Source organism: Leiobunum rupestre, chromosome 10 (assembly GCF_980474605.1).
Source record: "Leiobunum rupestre chromosome 10, qqLeiRupe1.1.hap1, whole genome shotgun sequence".
Taxonomy (NCBI): Eukaryota; Metazoa; Arthropoda; class Arachnida; order Opiliones; family Sclerosomatidae; genus Leiobunum; species Leiobunum rupestre.
The window spans coordinates 33,145,059-33,158,114 of NC_143393.1; the positions used below are offsets into that span (position 1 = coordinate 33,145,059).

General features: G+C 39.2%; 1 protein-coding gene across 1 annotated transcript; it reads right to left on the bottom strand.

Moving 5' to 3' along the window:
• Positions 1-1,412: 1,412 nt before the first annotated feature.
• LOC149925444 (uncharacterized) lies at positions 1,413-12,796 on the bottom strand. The gene is made up of 4 exons (XM_090161757.1): positions 12,660-12,796; positions 9,052-9,164; positions 7,063-7,475; positions 1,413-1,767 (listed from the first exon to the last, which is right to left on the bottom strand). Exons 3-4 carry the CDS (start codon positions 7,461-7,463, stop codon positions 1,413-1,415), a joined length of 756 nt encoding a protein of 251 aa, XP_090017883.1. The 5' UTR covers positions 7,464-7,475; positions 9,052-9,164; positions 12,660-12,796.
• Between the last annotated feature and the right edge of the window lie 260 nt (positions 12,797-13,056).

Sequence of the window (13,056 nt, forward strand, 5' to 3'; positions counted from 1 at the left end):
AGTGTTGCTTCCAATCTCCCTCAAGCTCTAATTGTAAGCTCCTTCTCCTTAAAAAATCTAACTAACCCGGTATCTCATTGGTTCCCTAAAATTGACGTCTTCCTACGTGATTGAAGGTTTTCCTCCCCCTCATTCGCTTCGTGAAAATACGAATACGATGCCCTCGGTTCGTCCCAAGATAATCATTTTCCCACAGTAACAATTAATACATTCTCTTCCCTAACTTCAATTTCCCGTCTAAAAAAATGAAGACACGAATTTTGTCACATCCCTCGAATAAGATCTCATGAAGTATCGCATATTTAGCAGCGTTGTTTAAAATGCAAAATACAAAATACTTTCTCCATAACCCAAAATGCAAAATGTATAATTCAAAATACGTTCTCCATAACTCAAAATGCAAAATACAAAATACTTTCTCCATAACCCAAAATGCAAAATGTATAATTCAAAATACGTTCTCCATAACTCAAAATGCAAAATGCAAAATACTTTCTCCATAACCCAAAATGCAAAATGTATAATGCAAAATACGTTCTCCATAACTCAAAATGCAAAATGTAAAATGCAAAATGCAAAATACTTTCTCCATAACCCAAAATGCAAAATGTATAATGCAAAATACGTTCTCCATAACTCAAAATGCAAAATGTAAAATGCAAAATACTTTCTCCATAACTCAAAATGCAAAATGCCAAATACTTTCTCCATAACCCAAAATGCAAAATGTATAATGCAAAATACGTTCTCCATAACTCAAAATGCAAAATGTAAAATGCAAAATACTTTCTCCATAACTCAAAATGTAAAATGCAAAATACTTTCTCCATAACTCAAAATGTAAAATGCAAAATACATTCTCCATAACTCAAAATGCAAAATTCAAAATGCATTTTGAAAATTGGTTTTTCTAAATGCAAAATGTTTTAAAATGCACTCTGTTTACTTTTAATTATTTCTATTTAAATTGTTAATAATTAATTACTAATTAATTATTTTTTAATAAGTAATTAATAAAGCGGTGGCACTGTACTGCTTCGGAGTAAGTGAGTAACTGAGTATCGCCATCTATGATTACTTGGGAGTAGATAGCAGACAAACGTTTTCTACAAGAGCTGCGATGATGGTACGTGGAAAATAACCTTTTGAAAAAGCATTTTTCCACATATCAAACCCACAAAATGCAAAATGTCAAATTCAAAATAGTTTCTTAGAAACTCAAAATGCCAAATACTTTTTCCAACTCAAAATTCAAAATGCAAATTTACCTTATATTTACGATTATATTACATAAGCGTACACCTTCTAATTCGAATCGAACGAATTTCGCATATTTGTAAAAAAAACGTTGGGACACCAGTCCTTAGTTTAAAATACACGTTTATGTGAAAATAAAGAATTTAATCAACGTTCTAGTTACAAGCGTCAATCCTGAAACAGTCTAGTTCGTCAAAATTAATGTATCGGTAGTAATCGCAATCGCGCGAGGAATCCCCGTCGAAAGAGGCCTCTAGTTCGTGGCGCGTGGGGTCGCCATTGACCTTCTCCTCCGCTTGCAAAGAGGAAAAGTCGAATCTAGATGGCTCTGGTCGAAGGCCCGTGTCCGAGGATCCGTTCACGATCTGCTTCCAGCTCGGCGAAGTCAGTAGATTTTCCAAGGGCGAACTCGGGCTCAAATAGTCGACTAGTGAAGGAACTAGTTCGTCCCCTTGGTGATTTTCCAACGCGCAGCTTACGACAGATTCCGTACTCGTTGATTCTTCAAATCTGAAATTATTTTGTCTCTGTTAGCCAAAAAAGTGTCTTTGCATCATCAAAGTTTCTTCTAGTTAGTGTTTGCAAGAATGAATTTATTTATAATTTGGGAAATTAGGGAGAATGACTACATGTGGAGAACCATTAACAGTAAGCTAATTCCCACTCAACAAAATCAAATCAGCCATAGTAATTCTCCCTCGGTAGAAATAAAGAAATTCTTGGCGCTTCCACGGACCAGCTGATCAGATTATTCAGGTCGTAATTTCCAGATATATGAAGCTAATCAGTTAGTCGGATCCGTTAATATTATCTTCGCCCAGCAATGTAATTTCAAATTGTATCGGATTCATTATCTCAAGTAACCGATCTAAACTGATATGCTATAATTTACCTAAACCATATTCAGTTATTTTGTAAAATTCAAAAAAATCGGAAAAGTTTAAATGCCAAACTTGAAGAGCCTACTCGAAAACCTACTATTAACGTTGGTTCGGTCGGAAAAGGCCAATTTTTCACTAAGATATGAGGTTTTGAAAAAAAAAAAACCAAGATGGTAGAAGAAGACAATATTTAGCTATTTTCTCAGAATACTCTATAGAACTAGTTAGTTCTTCAGAATGATAGTTTGAAAAGTAAATGGTTGTTTATTGTTAAATGTTGTTTATTTCTAAGCTTTGAAATAATTAAATAATTGTAAACCTCTTTTAAGACAGCGATAAAAACACTTTAACGTTTTAGACCTCGATTCTAATGCAGCGTTTAAATTACTGATTTCTTACAAACAAAGCGATACCTTCCATATTTTCAACCATACTTGAAGTTGTTAATGCTATTCTATTATTCCTTACTCTCACAATCCGCGCGCCTTCATGGTGGAGTTATTCTATGGTCAAGGTAATCGTAACGCTAATTTAATTAGCCAGTTATTTAGAAGGCGGTATCCAAAGAGCTGTTCGCGATTAACCCGATTAACGGGAGAAGGTCGTCACTATATCGACAATGAAGATACGATCCTTGTGTACTTCGTTGCGTACCCCCGGGCGAGCATCAATAATAATAATAATCAGCTAGTCTAATACCCTAGTCATCGAGCGACTTTTAATGCCTTTAAACAGGTGGCTGGATTACAATGCGTAGGAGGGTGGTGGCAAGCCCTTCATACCACGCGAGCCAACAGCTCCCTACACTTACTAATACCGTTAGTCTCTATAAGTTTTTATGGGAAGGGGAAATCGAAGAACTCAGACGTGCAAGTATCGACCCGGGTCTAGCAACGACTTATATCTGGAGAGTTCTACACCGTAACAGTTTTTATGACGAAGTAATGGAACGCCGATTAGGGTTCTGCAACTGGATTATGGATATGTCCGACGAATGCCCTGATTTTCATCGTCTACTCTTGGTGTCTGACGAACTTCCATTTTCGAGGTACGAGCCAATTAATAATCAAAACAACCACGTATGGAATGACAGAAACCCTCATTGGAGATTTCCCCATCACCACCAGCAGCAATTTTGATTAAATGTTTGGGCAGGTCGGGTAGCCGATAGACTTATTGATCCATTAGTTCTTCCAAATAACGTAAATGGCTAAAATTACTTAGCCTTTCTTAAAAAGGAGCTAGCGGAGGAATTGGACAACATCATTACGTTGGCTGAATTCAGACGCCTATGGTTCCAGCATGATGGTGCACCAACTCAAGTGTTGTGAATTATCTAAACTCCGAATTTCTAGATCGATGGATTGGAAGAAATGGTCCATTGGTCCTGTTAGACGGCCTCCACGTTCACCTGACCTAACACCACTCGACTTTTTGCTTTGGGATTTCATAAAGGCTCAAGTATAACAGACCCCTGTGACAACTTAGGAAGAATTACGACGGTCAATTGAGGACGTATGACGTCGATAAAATTCAGACATGATCCAAAGAACCACTTGTAACATGATTCATCGTGCAGCGATTTGTATGGCAGCTGACGGCGGAATAATTGAACCATTTTGGGGATTTGTTTTCAATTTTAAACATTATTTATTTGTAACAATTATTTCATTATTTCAAAGCTTAGAAATAAGCAACATCGTTTACCTCAATTTAATTTTTTCAAACAATCATTCTTAATAGCTATTGCCTTCTTCTACCAACCGTGAAAAAGTTTCCGATTTTTCTGAAATTTACCTAATAACGCGTTCTCTACGTAAAAAGTAAATCCTCAAAATTTTATTTTTTTTTATAGTAAATGGCTTTCGAGAACAATACCCGTATCATGCGATTTGAAACACCCTGAATAATCTTGTAAAATGCAAATGAAAATAAACAGTTATTAAAATTTCGAGGGATGTATAAAATTGATAACTGTGAGGCATCTGGAATCTGTTCATCCGGTTTTGTATTGACAAGGGTTTATCGGTTTGGCATTTGGATCCATATCGGGTGGTCAATTTCAAAAATGGGAGGGGCTTCGCTCTTGTGACTTTGGTTACGCGCACTTACTCAACAACCTTTTTGGTGGAATTTATTTTAAAACTTGTCAAATTGGCAAATATTTTTGATTCAACAACTATTAGTAAATTATTAATAACCAATCACCTTTATTTATGAATATCGACAGATTTTGAAATAGAACAGGCAGTGGAATCATAGGTATTTTGTAACCGCAAATGGGGCTCAAAAATATTTAAAACGTTCGTGAATGAAGTGTTATTTTACATAAAACAGGGCACTAGTTCACTAAATCCGGCTCCAACCCCTTTAATTTCACTACCTGTTGAACTCCATTCCTTCTCTATTTAGACACCAGTGTGTCAGAATTTATAGCCCGGTGTACCGGTAAGATTAAAACCACACCACCGGAGCAGTGGCGGTGGAATAGGGGGTACAGGGGTATATTGTACCCCCACAAATTGCAATGTACCCCTCAAATTAACGTCTTTCTTATACTACGCTTGTGATTTTTTGTAGTTTGTACCCCTGAAAAACGAACCTTCCGCCGCTACTGCACCGGAGGTCTATCATCATAGTGCTCTACGCCGGCGTCCACAGCCCGGACCGGTGACAAATCTAGCATGGGTGGTAGTACCCTACTACTGATGGTCTCACCTTAGACGCAAGCCACTCAACCCAGCAGAAGGTGCAACAATAGGATGACCAACCCCTCACTTCGCACACAGCAGTAGGAATAACTCCAGCCGACACCCTACCTACGTAGGTAGAGAGTCATACGCTTCAGAAAGAGGTCCTAAAGGGGAACGACGGGCACACAGCGGTCCACATAACCCGGCACAGCTGGCACTGGAGATCCCGGTGTGCTCCAAAAGGCCGGGAAACAGGTCCACTGCGCCTCATACGGAGACCCGCAGCCCCAGAACAGGCTACCCAATCCTCCGAGGTGGCCAGTTTGCCTGGACCCTATCCATTAGCCTGAGCCGAAGCTCAGTTTCCAGCTCAAACCTGACCGAAGTCGGACGTGGAGATTGAGAAAAGGTGTTTGTCTAAATGTTTGTAGTTATTTTCTTTCAACTATTCGTAGATTCCTCGCCGGTGTAGCTTATTTTCGTTGCCATGGTAGCGCGTTTGTGTCGGTCATGAAATTACGACGCCCATGGTGAGGATCGTGCGTTATTTTGCTTTGTGCTTGGTGACTTAGAATAATGACATGGCGATTTTTTATGGTGCAAGCACCGAATGAAAGAGCTACCAAATCACGATGTTTTGGGGATGAGGGAAGGTTTGACTAAGTCACGTGCTGGAAGAGAAGCTACTTGGACTTGATAGTCTAAAGCGATTACGTAAAACCAGAAGTACATAAATTACCTTTAACGAGATAAGTTTCTATCTAGGTTGTGGAAATGAATCATGAGCATTCTCAAGGATTGATTCCACGAGCGCGCTTTCTTCAAAACACCGCATTTGCGTGAATTTATGTCGCGGTTTTTATCCATACTGCCACGTTTGAAATGGATAACTCAGCTAGCTATTGTTGTTTTTATAATAAAACGCTTGAAAATGAAGCTACTCTGGCGGTTAAGTATTGAGAGGAACGATGGGAAAATCGAATTAATGTGCAATGTAACTTCAATTAAAGTCCATATAGAGTACCGTAAGGATTACATCGGCCAGACTAATATGAAACTCGATATTGCGCAAACACGATGAACCAAAATCGTGAAAAACAGACTCCAGTGCGTAATGACAAATTCACGCGATTTCGAAGGAGAGCGGCGGCCGCGTTTTTATTCAAGAAAGACGCCAAATCGTAAAACGCGTTTCGGGTACAACGTTCAATCTGCGAATGCGCCAAAACGATGGCTCGTACCGAAATATTGCATACAACCGCTTTGTATGCAATACCCGGGCCCTAATTATCGTAATTGTATCTATAGCCGTAAATACAATACGAACGGAGATACTAGCCAAACCCAATTTTGTGCGCCTATTTCCCGCCATAAAAAATTGTGCTCACAACCAAATGATGGGGACTTTTGACATAACAGGATAAAATGATTAGACATTATAATGCTCATATCCGTTTATTATTGAAATATTTTAAAAACAACTTGGACAAACAACGATATTTACAATGTAGTTTTTTATTTTTAATTCTTGCACTAAAAAAAATCCGGACCAAAAAAAACAGCAATAAGAAATACTAATTTAGCGACAGAGTTCGGACAAGTGATGCTACCGATTCGGACGAATGAAGCAAACAAGTTGTCCAATTCGAACAATTGAAACATTTGTTAATTCGGCGGTTCGGACGAACGAAATTCGAACATTTGTTACACCGTTCGGACTTCGGACGATTGAAATTTGAACAAATGTGCCCGTATACCCCAAATTTTTAATACAGAGATGTTAAACAGTGGCACACTTATGAGTAATTATGTTACATATGATATGACTAATTGAAGGTGACTGCCAAAATTCAGCCCGGTCACCATTTTTCCGAAGTGAAATCCTAAAGTTAGTGGACTAAATAGATATTAAATTAAAATCTCTCAAGATTGGCCTCCATACCCGTTTGGTAAATCGATTTCTCAGAAGGCACTTTGGCGACAATTATAAATGATACATCAATAGATACCGAATGAAAGGATTTCACGGTCACAATTTCAATTTGGGCAAATAGGGATTCAGATATTTGGTCACACCATAAGTATATAATTTTTTCCATCAGAAAAGTAACACGTACATGTACCTTTGAAAGTTGCATCGCGATTCACACAATATTAATAATATCTTATATACTGCTGGCGAGAGTAAATTCCAGAATATTCAAGAGGTCAAAGACAAAGGTAATACTCACAGCTTGGATTCTTGAGTGTCGCTGCTAGCGTGGTACAATTCAACAGACACGCGCGCGTTTGAATTATCGTATTCCGGCACCGCGTGTTCGTTAGGAAATGCCCCTTCGTACGAAGTTAAAAAGTCATTTGGAAAGGCATCTTTTGGAACGAGTGACTGGCAAACCTGCTGCGTATTTCCGGTGCCTTTCCGCCACGTCTTCGTTTTCGAAATGGCGCGTCGTTGTTTGACTCGGCGTCCTGATTTCATCTCTTGATGGCGGACCGAGCGTAGCTTCTCCAAATACTTGCGATGGTTGAGTCGCCTGGTGGGTTTGGGAGAATGCGTCAAGGCGGATTTGATGCTGCTCGACGCGGCGTCCAGAAATGACAGCAACTCTTCGGCGCTACAGTTTCTTTCCATATTTCTTTCTTTCTATACAAATAGAACAGAAAGAATCGACCATAAATTCTAGTCAAGATGTCGGCCATGGCTCAACTATGAGCGAGCGTCTGCTATTGAAAAACTATAGAGAAATGGTTAAATCTGACGTCGTAATAGTTCCGTGTTATCATGGAGGAAACGCAAAACCGTGTAGAATTATAATAAAATGTAAATATTAACTTTTTATATCTTCTATTTTATCCATCATAACATTATAATACCCGCAATTGCCCACAATATAGAGTCAGATGACCTGTACACCGATTACGCGTACTCAACACTGATAAAGGTACAGATTTTAAAGATTACGCGTAATCGCATTATAGTACAGTCAAAGGTACGGGCTTGTACACCGATTACGGGTACTCAACACTGATAAAGGTACAGATTTTAAAGATTACGGGTAATCTCATTATAGTACAGTCAAAGGTATGGGCTTGTACACCGATTACGGGCAGGGCCGTGCTTAGAGGTATCACGGCCCCGGGCGAAATGCATGGGCGAATCTGACATTGTGAGTGTAGCGGCCCTCCGGTATATACATCCCTATGGGAAAATTTTAGCGGCCCTGGGCGACCGCCCGGCTCGCCTCCCCCTAAGCACGGCCCTGATTACGGGTACTCAACACTGATAAAGGTACAGCTTTTAAAGATTACGCGTAATTGCATTATAGTACAGTCAAAGGTACGGGCTTGTACACCGATTACGCAGTGTGACTAGCCTCTCAGTCAAAGGCTAATAGTGTCGCCAGCTAGGCTAGGCTAATACCCTCAGCACCACCTTAGGCCCAAGTCACCTAGCGACTTTTAATGCCTTACACAGGTGGCCGGGTTACAATGCGTAGGAGGCTGGTGTCTGCTAGTACGCTGCCTATCTAGTTTTCGACGGCAAACAAAATATGGATATGGCGTCACACGAAAAATATCACGGCTTGCTTTAAACGTAACTAGCACCAATCATCTAAAGCTTCAATTACACCTCGTGACAGAAATGTGAAATTCATCGATCCAACATAAATATGGTAAAAGTTCATACTCCCTTTAATAGTTCAACGCGCCAGCTCAGGAAATAAGGCTTCCAAAAAGCAAAAGATGATTTACCCTAGGATTAATCGGAAATGCTATCACGAGGTACGGAAGATAAGGGGTTACTCGATTTTTACCCAGATTTTTCAAGCACCTTTAAAACGAATTAGGAACTAATTCCCTTCAAATTTAATTACATAAGTAACGTAATAAAAATAGGTATGACACGTCCTATTGTTTTAACCGTAATTTTCTTACCGAACCTTTTTTCGACACACGACACTCTCAAATATAGCTACGACATAAACTAGCAACCAAACTGACGACGTGAGTAGAATATTATCGTCCTTTGTAGTAGTATATTTGGCCTTGGACATATTTTGACTCTAGGAGGTCAAACTAAACCTTGATTTCGTAATAACTACGAAAATCAGTTCAATGATATTTGCTAATTGTCATACTTATTATTATTATGTTAATTATGATACTAATATTTTCTTTTTCAATTCTTATTTAGTTTAAAAACGCAAAAAAATGATTACATTTAGACGCTAGGGGCCTCTTTGTGAATCAAACTGTGATTGCGCAGTAACTTTGAAAATCACCAGTGGCGGATTATCCAATATCCTAGGGGCTCGTCGTCTCGGGGTGGGGGCTACAAAAATTACATAGCAATAAAAAATAAAGAAACACTTTTACTTAAAAGAGCCTTATGAAAAAATTGAGCCTTTGGCCTCACACGAATATAAACTTTTGCTATTTGTCATACATAGAGTAAATCATTCACCAGTGGCGTCGCCAGGGATTTCATTTTGGGGGGCCAATCTGGGCCAAATATTTCTAGTAGAAGTTAGATAGGATGAAATTCCGAATATATATTTTTCCCTTCGAACGGTTTTACAAAGCAACCTGATTCCCTAAGATAAGCAGTGGCGTACCTAGAGGGGCGGTCCGCCCCGGGCGGCATTTTCTATGGGCGGCATTGTTCATTCAATTACGAAAAATTGCGATTTTAGTAATGGTTACGTTGCACAATAATACGTTTATTTAGAAACGTTACAGCTGTTTCGGGACGTCAGTAAAGGTATTATTGTGCAACAGTGGTGTGATTATTTGTTAATTGAGTACTATGCACATGTTAGCCAGTAAATAGTTAAAAATAGTATTATAGTTTTACTGCTTTTAACTTTTAAACGATTGCTCTTTTGGAAATTCGGAGGAGCGGCAAATAGGTGATCCGCCCCGAGCGTCAAAGGGTCTAGGTACGCCACTGAAGATGTGCTGCTTGATCGATACGAAAGTATTATCTTAGTAGTCTATACATTTTTTTGCAGTTGGGGGAGCTACGGCATAGGCCTTTGCAAACATTTGGGGGGGGGCGGGCAATTTGGAATTTGGAGGGGGCATGGCCCCCCAAAAAGGGTCTGGCGACGCCACTTCCATTCACATAGAGTAGAAGGTCCTATGGAAGCGCGTGAAACATTAATCCTAACGGGCCAACCTGTTTTCGAGACGTGAATAAATATAGTCCGAAGGGCGATGGTGTTGTTTTTACATGTTTTGGATAAATATTTACGATTAATTTCAAATTTTAAAATAGAAAGATAGCGTAACTTTTTTTACCTCTCCGAGGGGACAAAGTCCCCTAGGAGGGGTTATACAACGACCGTGTCTGTCTGTGGGTGGGTCTGTGGGTGGGTCTGTGGGTGTGTCTGTCTGTCAGGACTGCGAACGCGTTCGCATTTTCGGTGCAAAGTGTAATCACTGCGTACGCAGTTTCTCAAAGGGTTGGCAAAACCACCGGGTGACGGTGAGCGTTAACGGATGCATTTGCGGTTTGGTTTGGATGGTGTTTTTTCGCTCACCGTCGTGACGGTTTGGTGTATTACGTTTTTGTAATGTTTATGCGTAGGTTGTGAGTGTTGAATTTGTTGTGTTTGTGTTCTGATGGTTGTGCATGTTGAGTCTGTTGTGTTTATATGGGCGTTTTCTCTCCAACTTCTTTTTAATGACTTTGGGACGGACCGAGTGCTGAGTGTAATGCTACCTCTCAACGTCCAATGGCAGGGTTTCCACCAGTTGTACACGGTATTCGTCTTAGTATCAATTTGCGATCGCATCGGGCGGGATTTGAACCCGAGACCTCCTGCTTGACAGGCGGACGTTCTACCACAGAACCACCGACACTTGTTACGCCTTATTGAAAATTAGACCTTCAGCTTTATCGGAAGCTTATTTAATAGAGTACGAAATTTTGGTTTAATTGAAATAGAATTGAAATTGAAATTATTGCATCGAAGAAATTCTAATTTAGCGTTTCTCTATTGATTAAAAACAAATGCGCCACCAAGGTTTCGAACCCAGACCATTCGGCTTGGCAGTCGAGCGCTCTACCACAGAACCACCGATAGCTGCTTAGATTCACTGAAAATAAGACAGGCATCGTAAGCATAGTAGGTAATAAAGTCTTTTTTTATTAATGAATTTATGAAGGCCTAATCTGGTATTTTTTAAAGGTTAAATCTTGTTTTAGCGCAGTCAGCCGAGATTAGAGGGTTAAAGGGTAGACCCTGTGGGTGGTCCACTTTCTTAACGACCTATATATAGTTCTGTTAATTCAAAGGAGATAATTTAACGTTAATTGCTTTAAGAGGTGGCGGTTAGTCAAGTGGCTCTCTGTGCTTTGTTGATGGTAAGGTTTTTGCTTCTTGTAAATACATTTGGTGTGGATATTTGGATATCTACGATTTCTAACGCAGTCAATGATTTCTTGGGTGTGCGAGTCATTATATGATATTGGAAATTGGACGGCATTGGTCTTTTTCATGTGGTATGCGTCACAACGTCAACAGGAAGTGAACGAGTCGTCCACAACCAGATATCTACGGTATCTTCATCAAGGGCGAGTGTTGAAATAAAATGAGCGTTAAAGATGCGGCAAGTATTTCGTAAGCGAGTAATTCCGAAAAGCCTCTGTAGATATTTCTTTCATTAAAATTTGCTTCGTATTATATTTAACTGATAAACTTGTTCTGTAAAAGGGTTTAATTCAATTGTGCATTGTTATAGTACGTCTAACTTACTGTTGTAACTACTTAACTTATGATATTCTGAATAAATTAAAATTGGTCGTTTCGTCTCAATTATTTTAATTATAATTAAGATTTTATACCGGGCGGGATAGAAATGGGTTAATATTTTTAACAAATAACTCTAAATCGCTTTCTTTTGATCCGAGTTTCCCGCTTTCGCACGCTTTAAGACCCTCATTCGATGGAAAGTAATGGAAAGATAAGCCACTTTTGTTGTTATTATTACTGCAGGAAGGAACTGCGCAATACACTGTGGCGCCCACGGTCTTCGGTGCTTTCGGTGGCATCTTTCCGTAGAATATAAATATTGTTATAATGACTACGTATAAGAAATAATGATATAACTTATAAACAATACCTTGTTTTCGATTTTTTCTTCAGTTTCTACTTTGAAAATAATTTATTTACACGTAGCCGGTTCGTGAAGTCGTGATTCGAGCATCTCGAACCGCGTGGTCCTCGAGAAGAAAGTCAAAAAACGCGCTTACAAATCCTCTACGCGATAGTAGAAAAGGACTACTGGAAATTCCCCGCCGCTCGAGCGCGCCGAAATCAACCAAACTCATGACGTCAACAATCTGTGAATTTTTGCGCGGCTATTGAAATACCATTATTTTACATTAAAATATAAAACTAAATACTAATTGAAAGTGCTAATATGTTTATATATTCTGATTCAGGACTTCAAAAACTATCATAAAGTGTAAGCCAAAAAACAAAATTTTAAATTAATCTGAGTTGGCACTATCTCTTTAAATCAAACTTCGAACACACGGTTGCGGCGATACCCGCGAAACCATTTGTAGTACTCTAATAACACCGCCAATATATAGCCTTGGGATTTTTCTCGACTCAATCGATCATTTCTGAAGGGTAAGAAGGTCTGTCGTGATAGACGTCGAATTTAAGGAATTCATATTATAAGAAAAACTATTAATTACAGATTGATACAAGGCTGTTATTTTTTATTAGTTCGTAAACAGATAAATACCAAAAACATTAACTCCATTTAAATTGTATTACGATATACGGACCCGTTTCTTAAATAAATAACTTACCTGGTAAAAACGAAATATTTCTTTCTGTAAAAGTTGTAGATCTGACGCGAATGAAAGCTGTTTTTTTATCTTTTTCTAACTTCAAAGGAAAGCGACTACGAGCCTTTAGGCGTTACTGTACACCGGGAAACCAAAGTCCAGTTATAGACGAAGATTTTTATGGCTCCACTCTTCAATCGATGCCCAGCTCGCTATAATTGGTGAATCGAAGGGAAAACATTGTCGGTTTTTCCCAAAACGTATTTTCACGTACTCACTGAGTAAATATCGTTATCGCGTTTGGGTGGATTGCATTTCCGATGACATAATTGTATTATTATGTCTCCGCCGGTAGAGACAGCCTGGCTCCGACACTCTAACCTCGCTATAGTGCGCTACCTAAGAGATAAACTCAAGC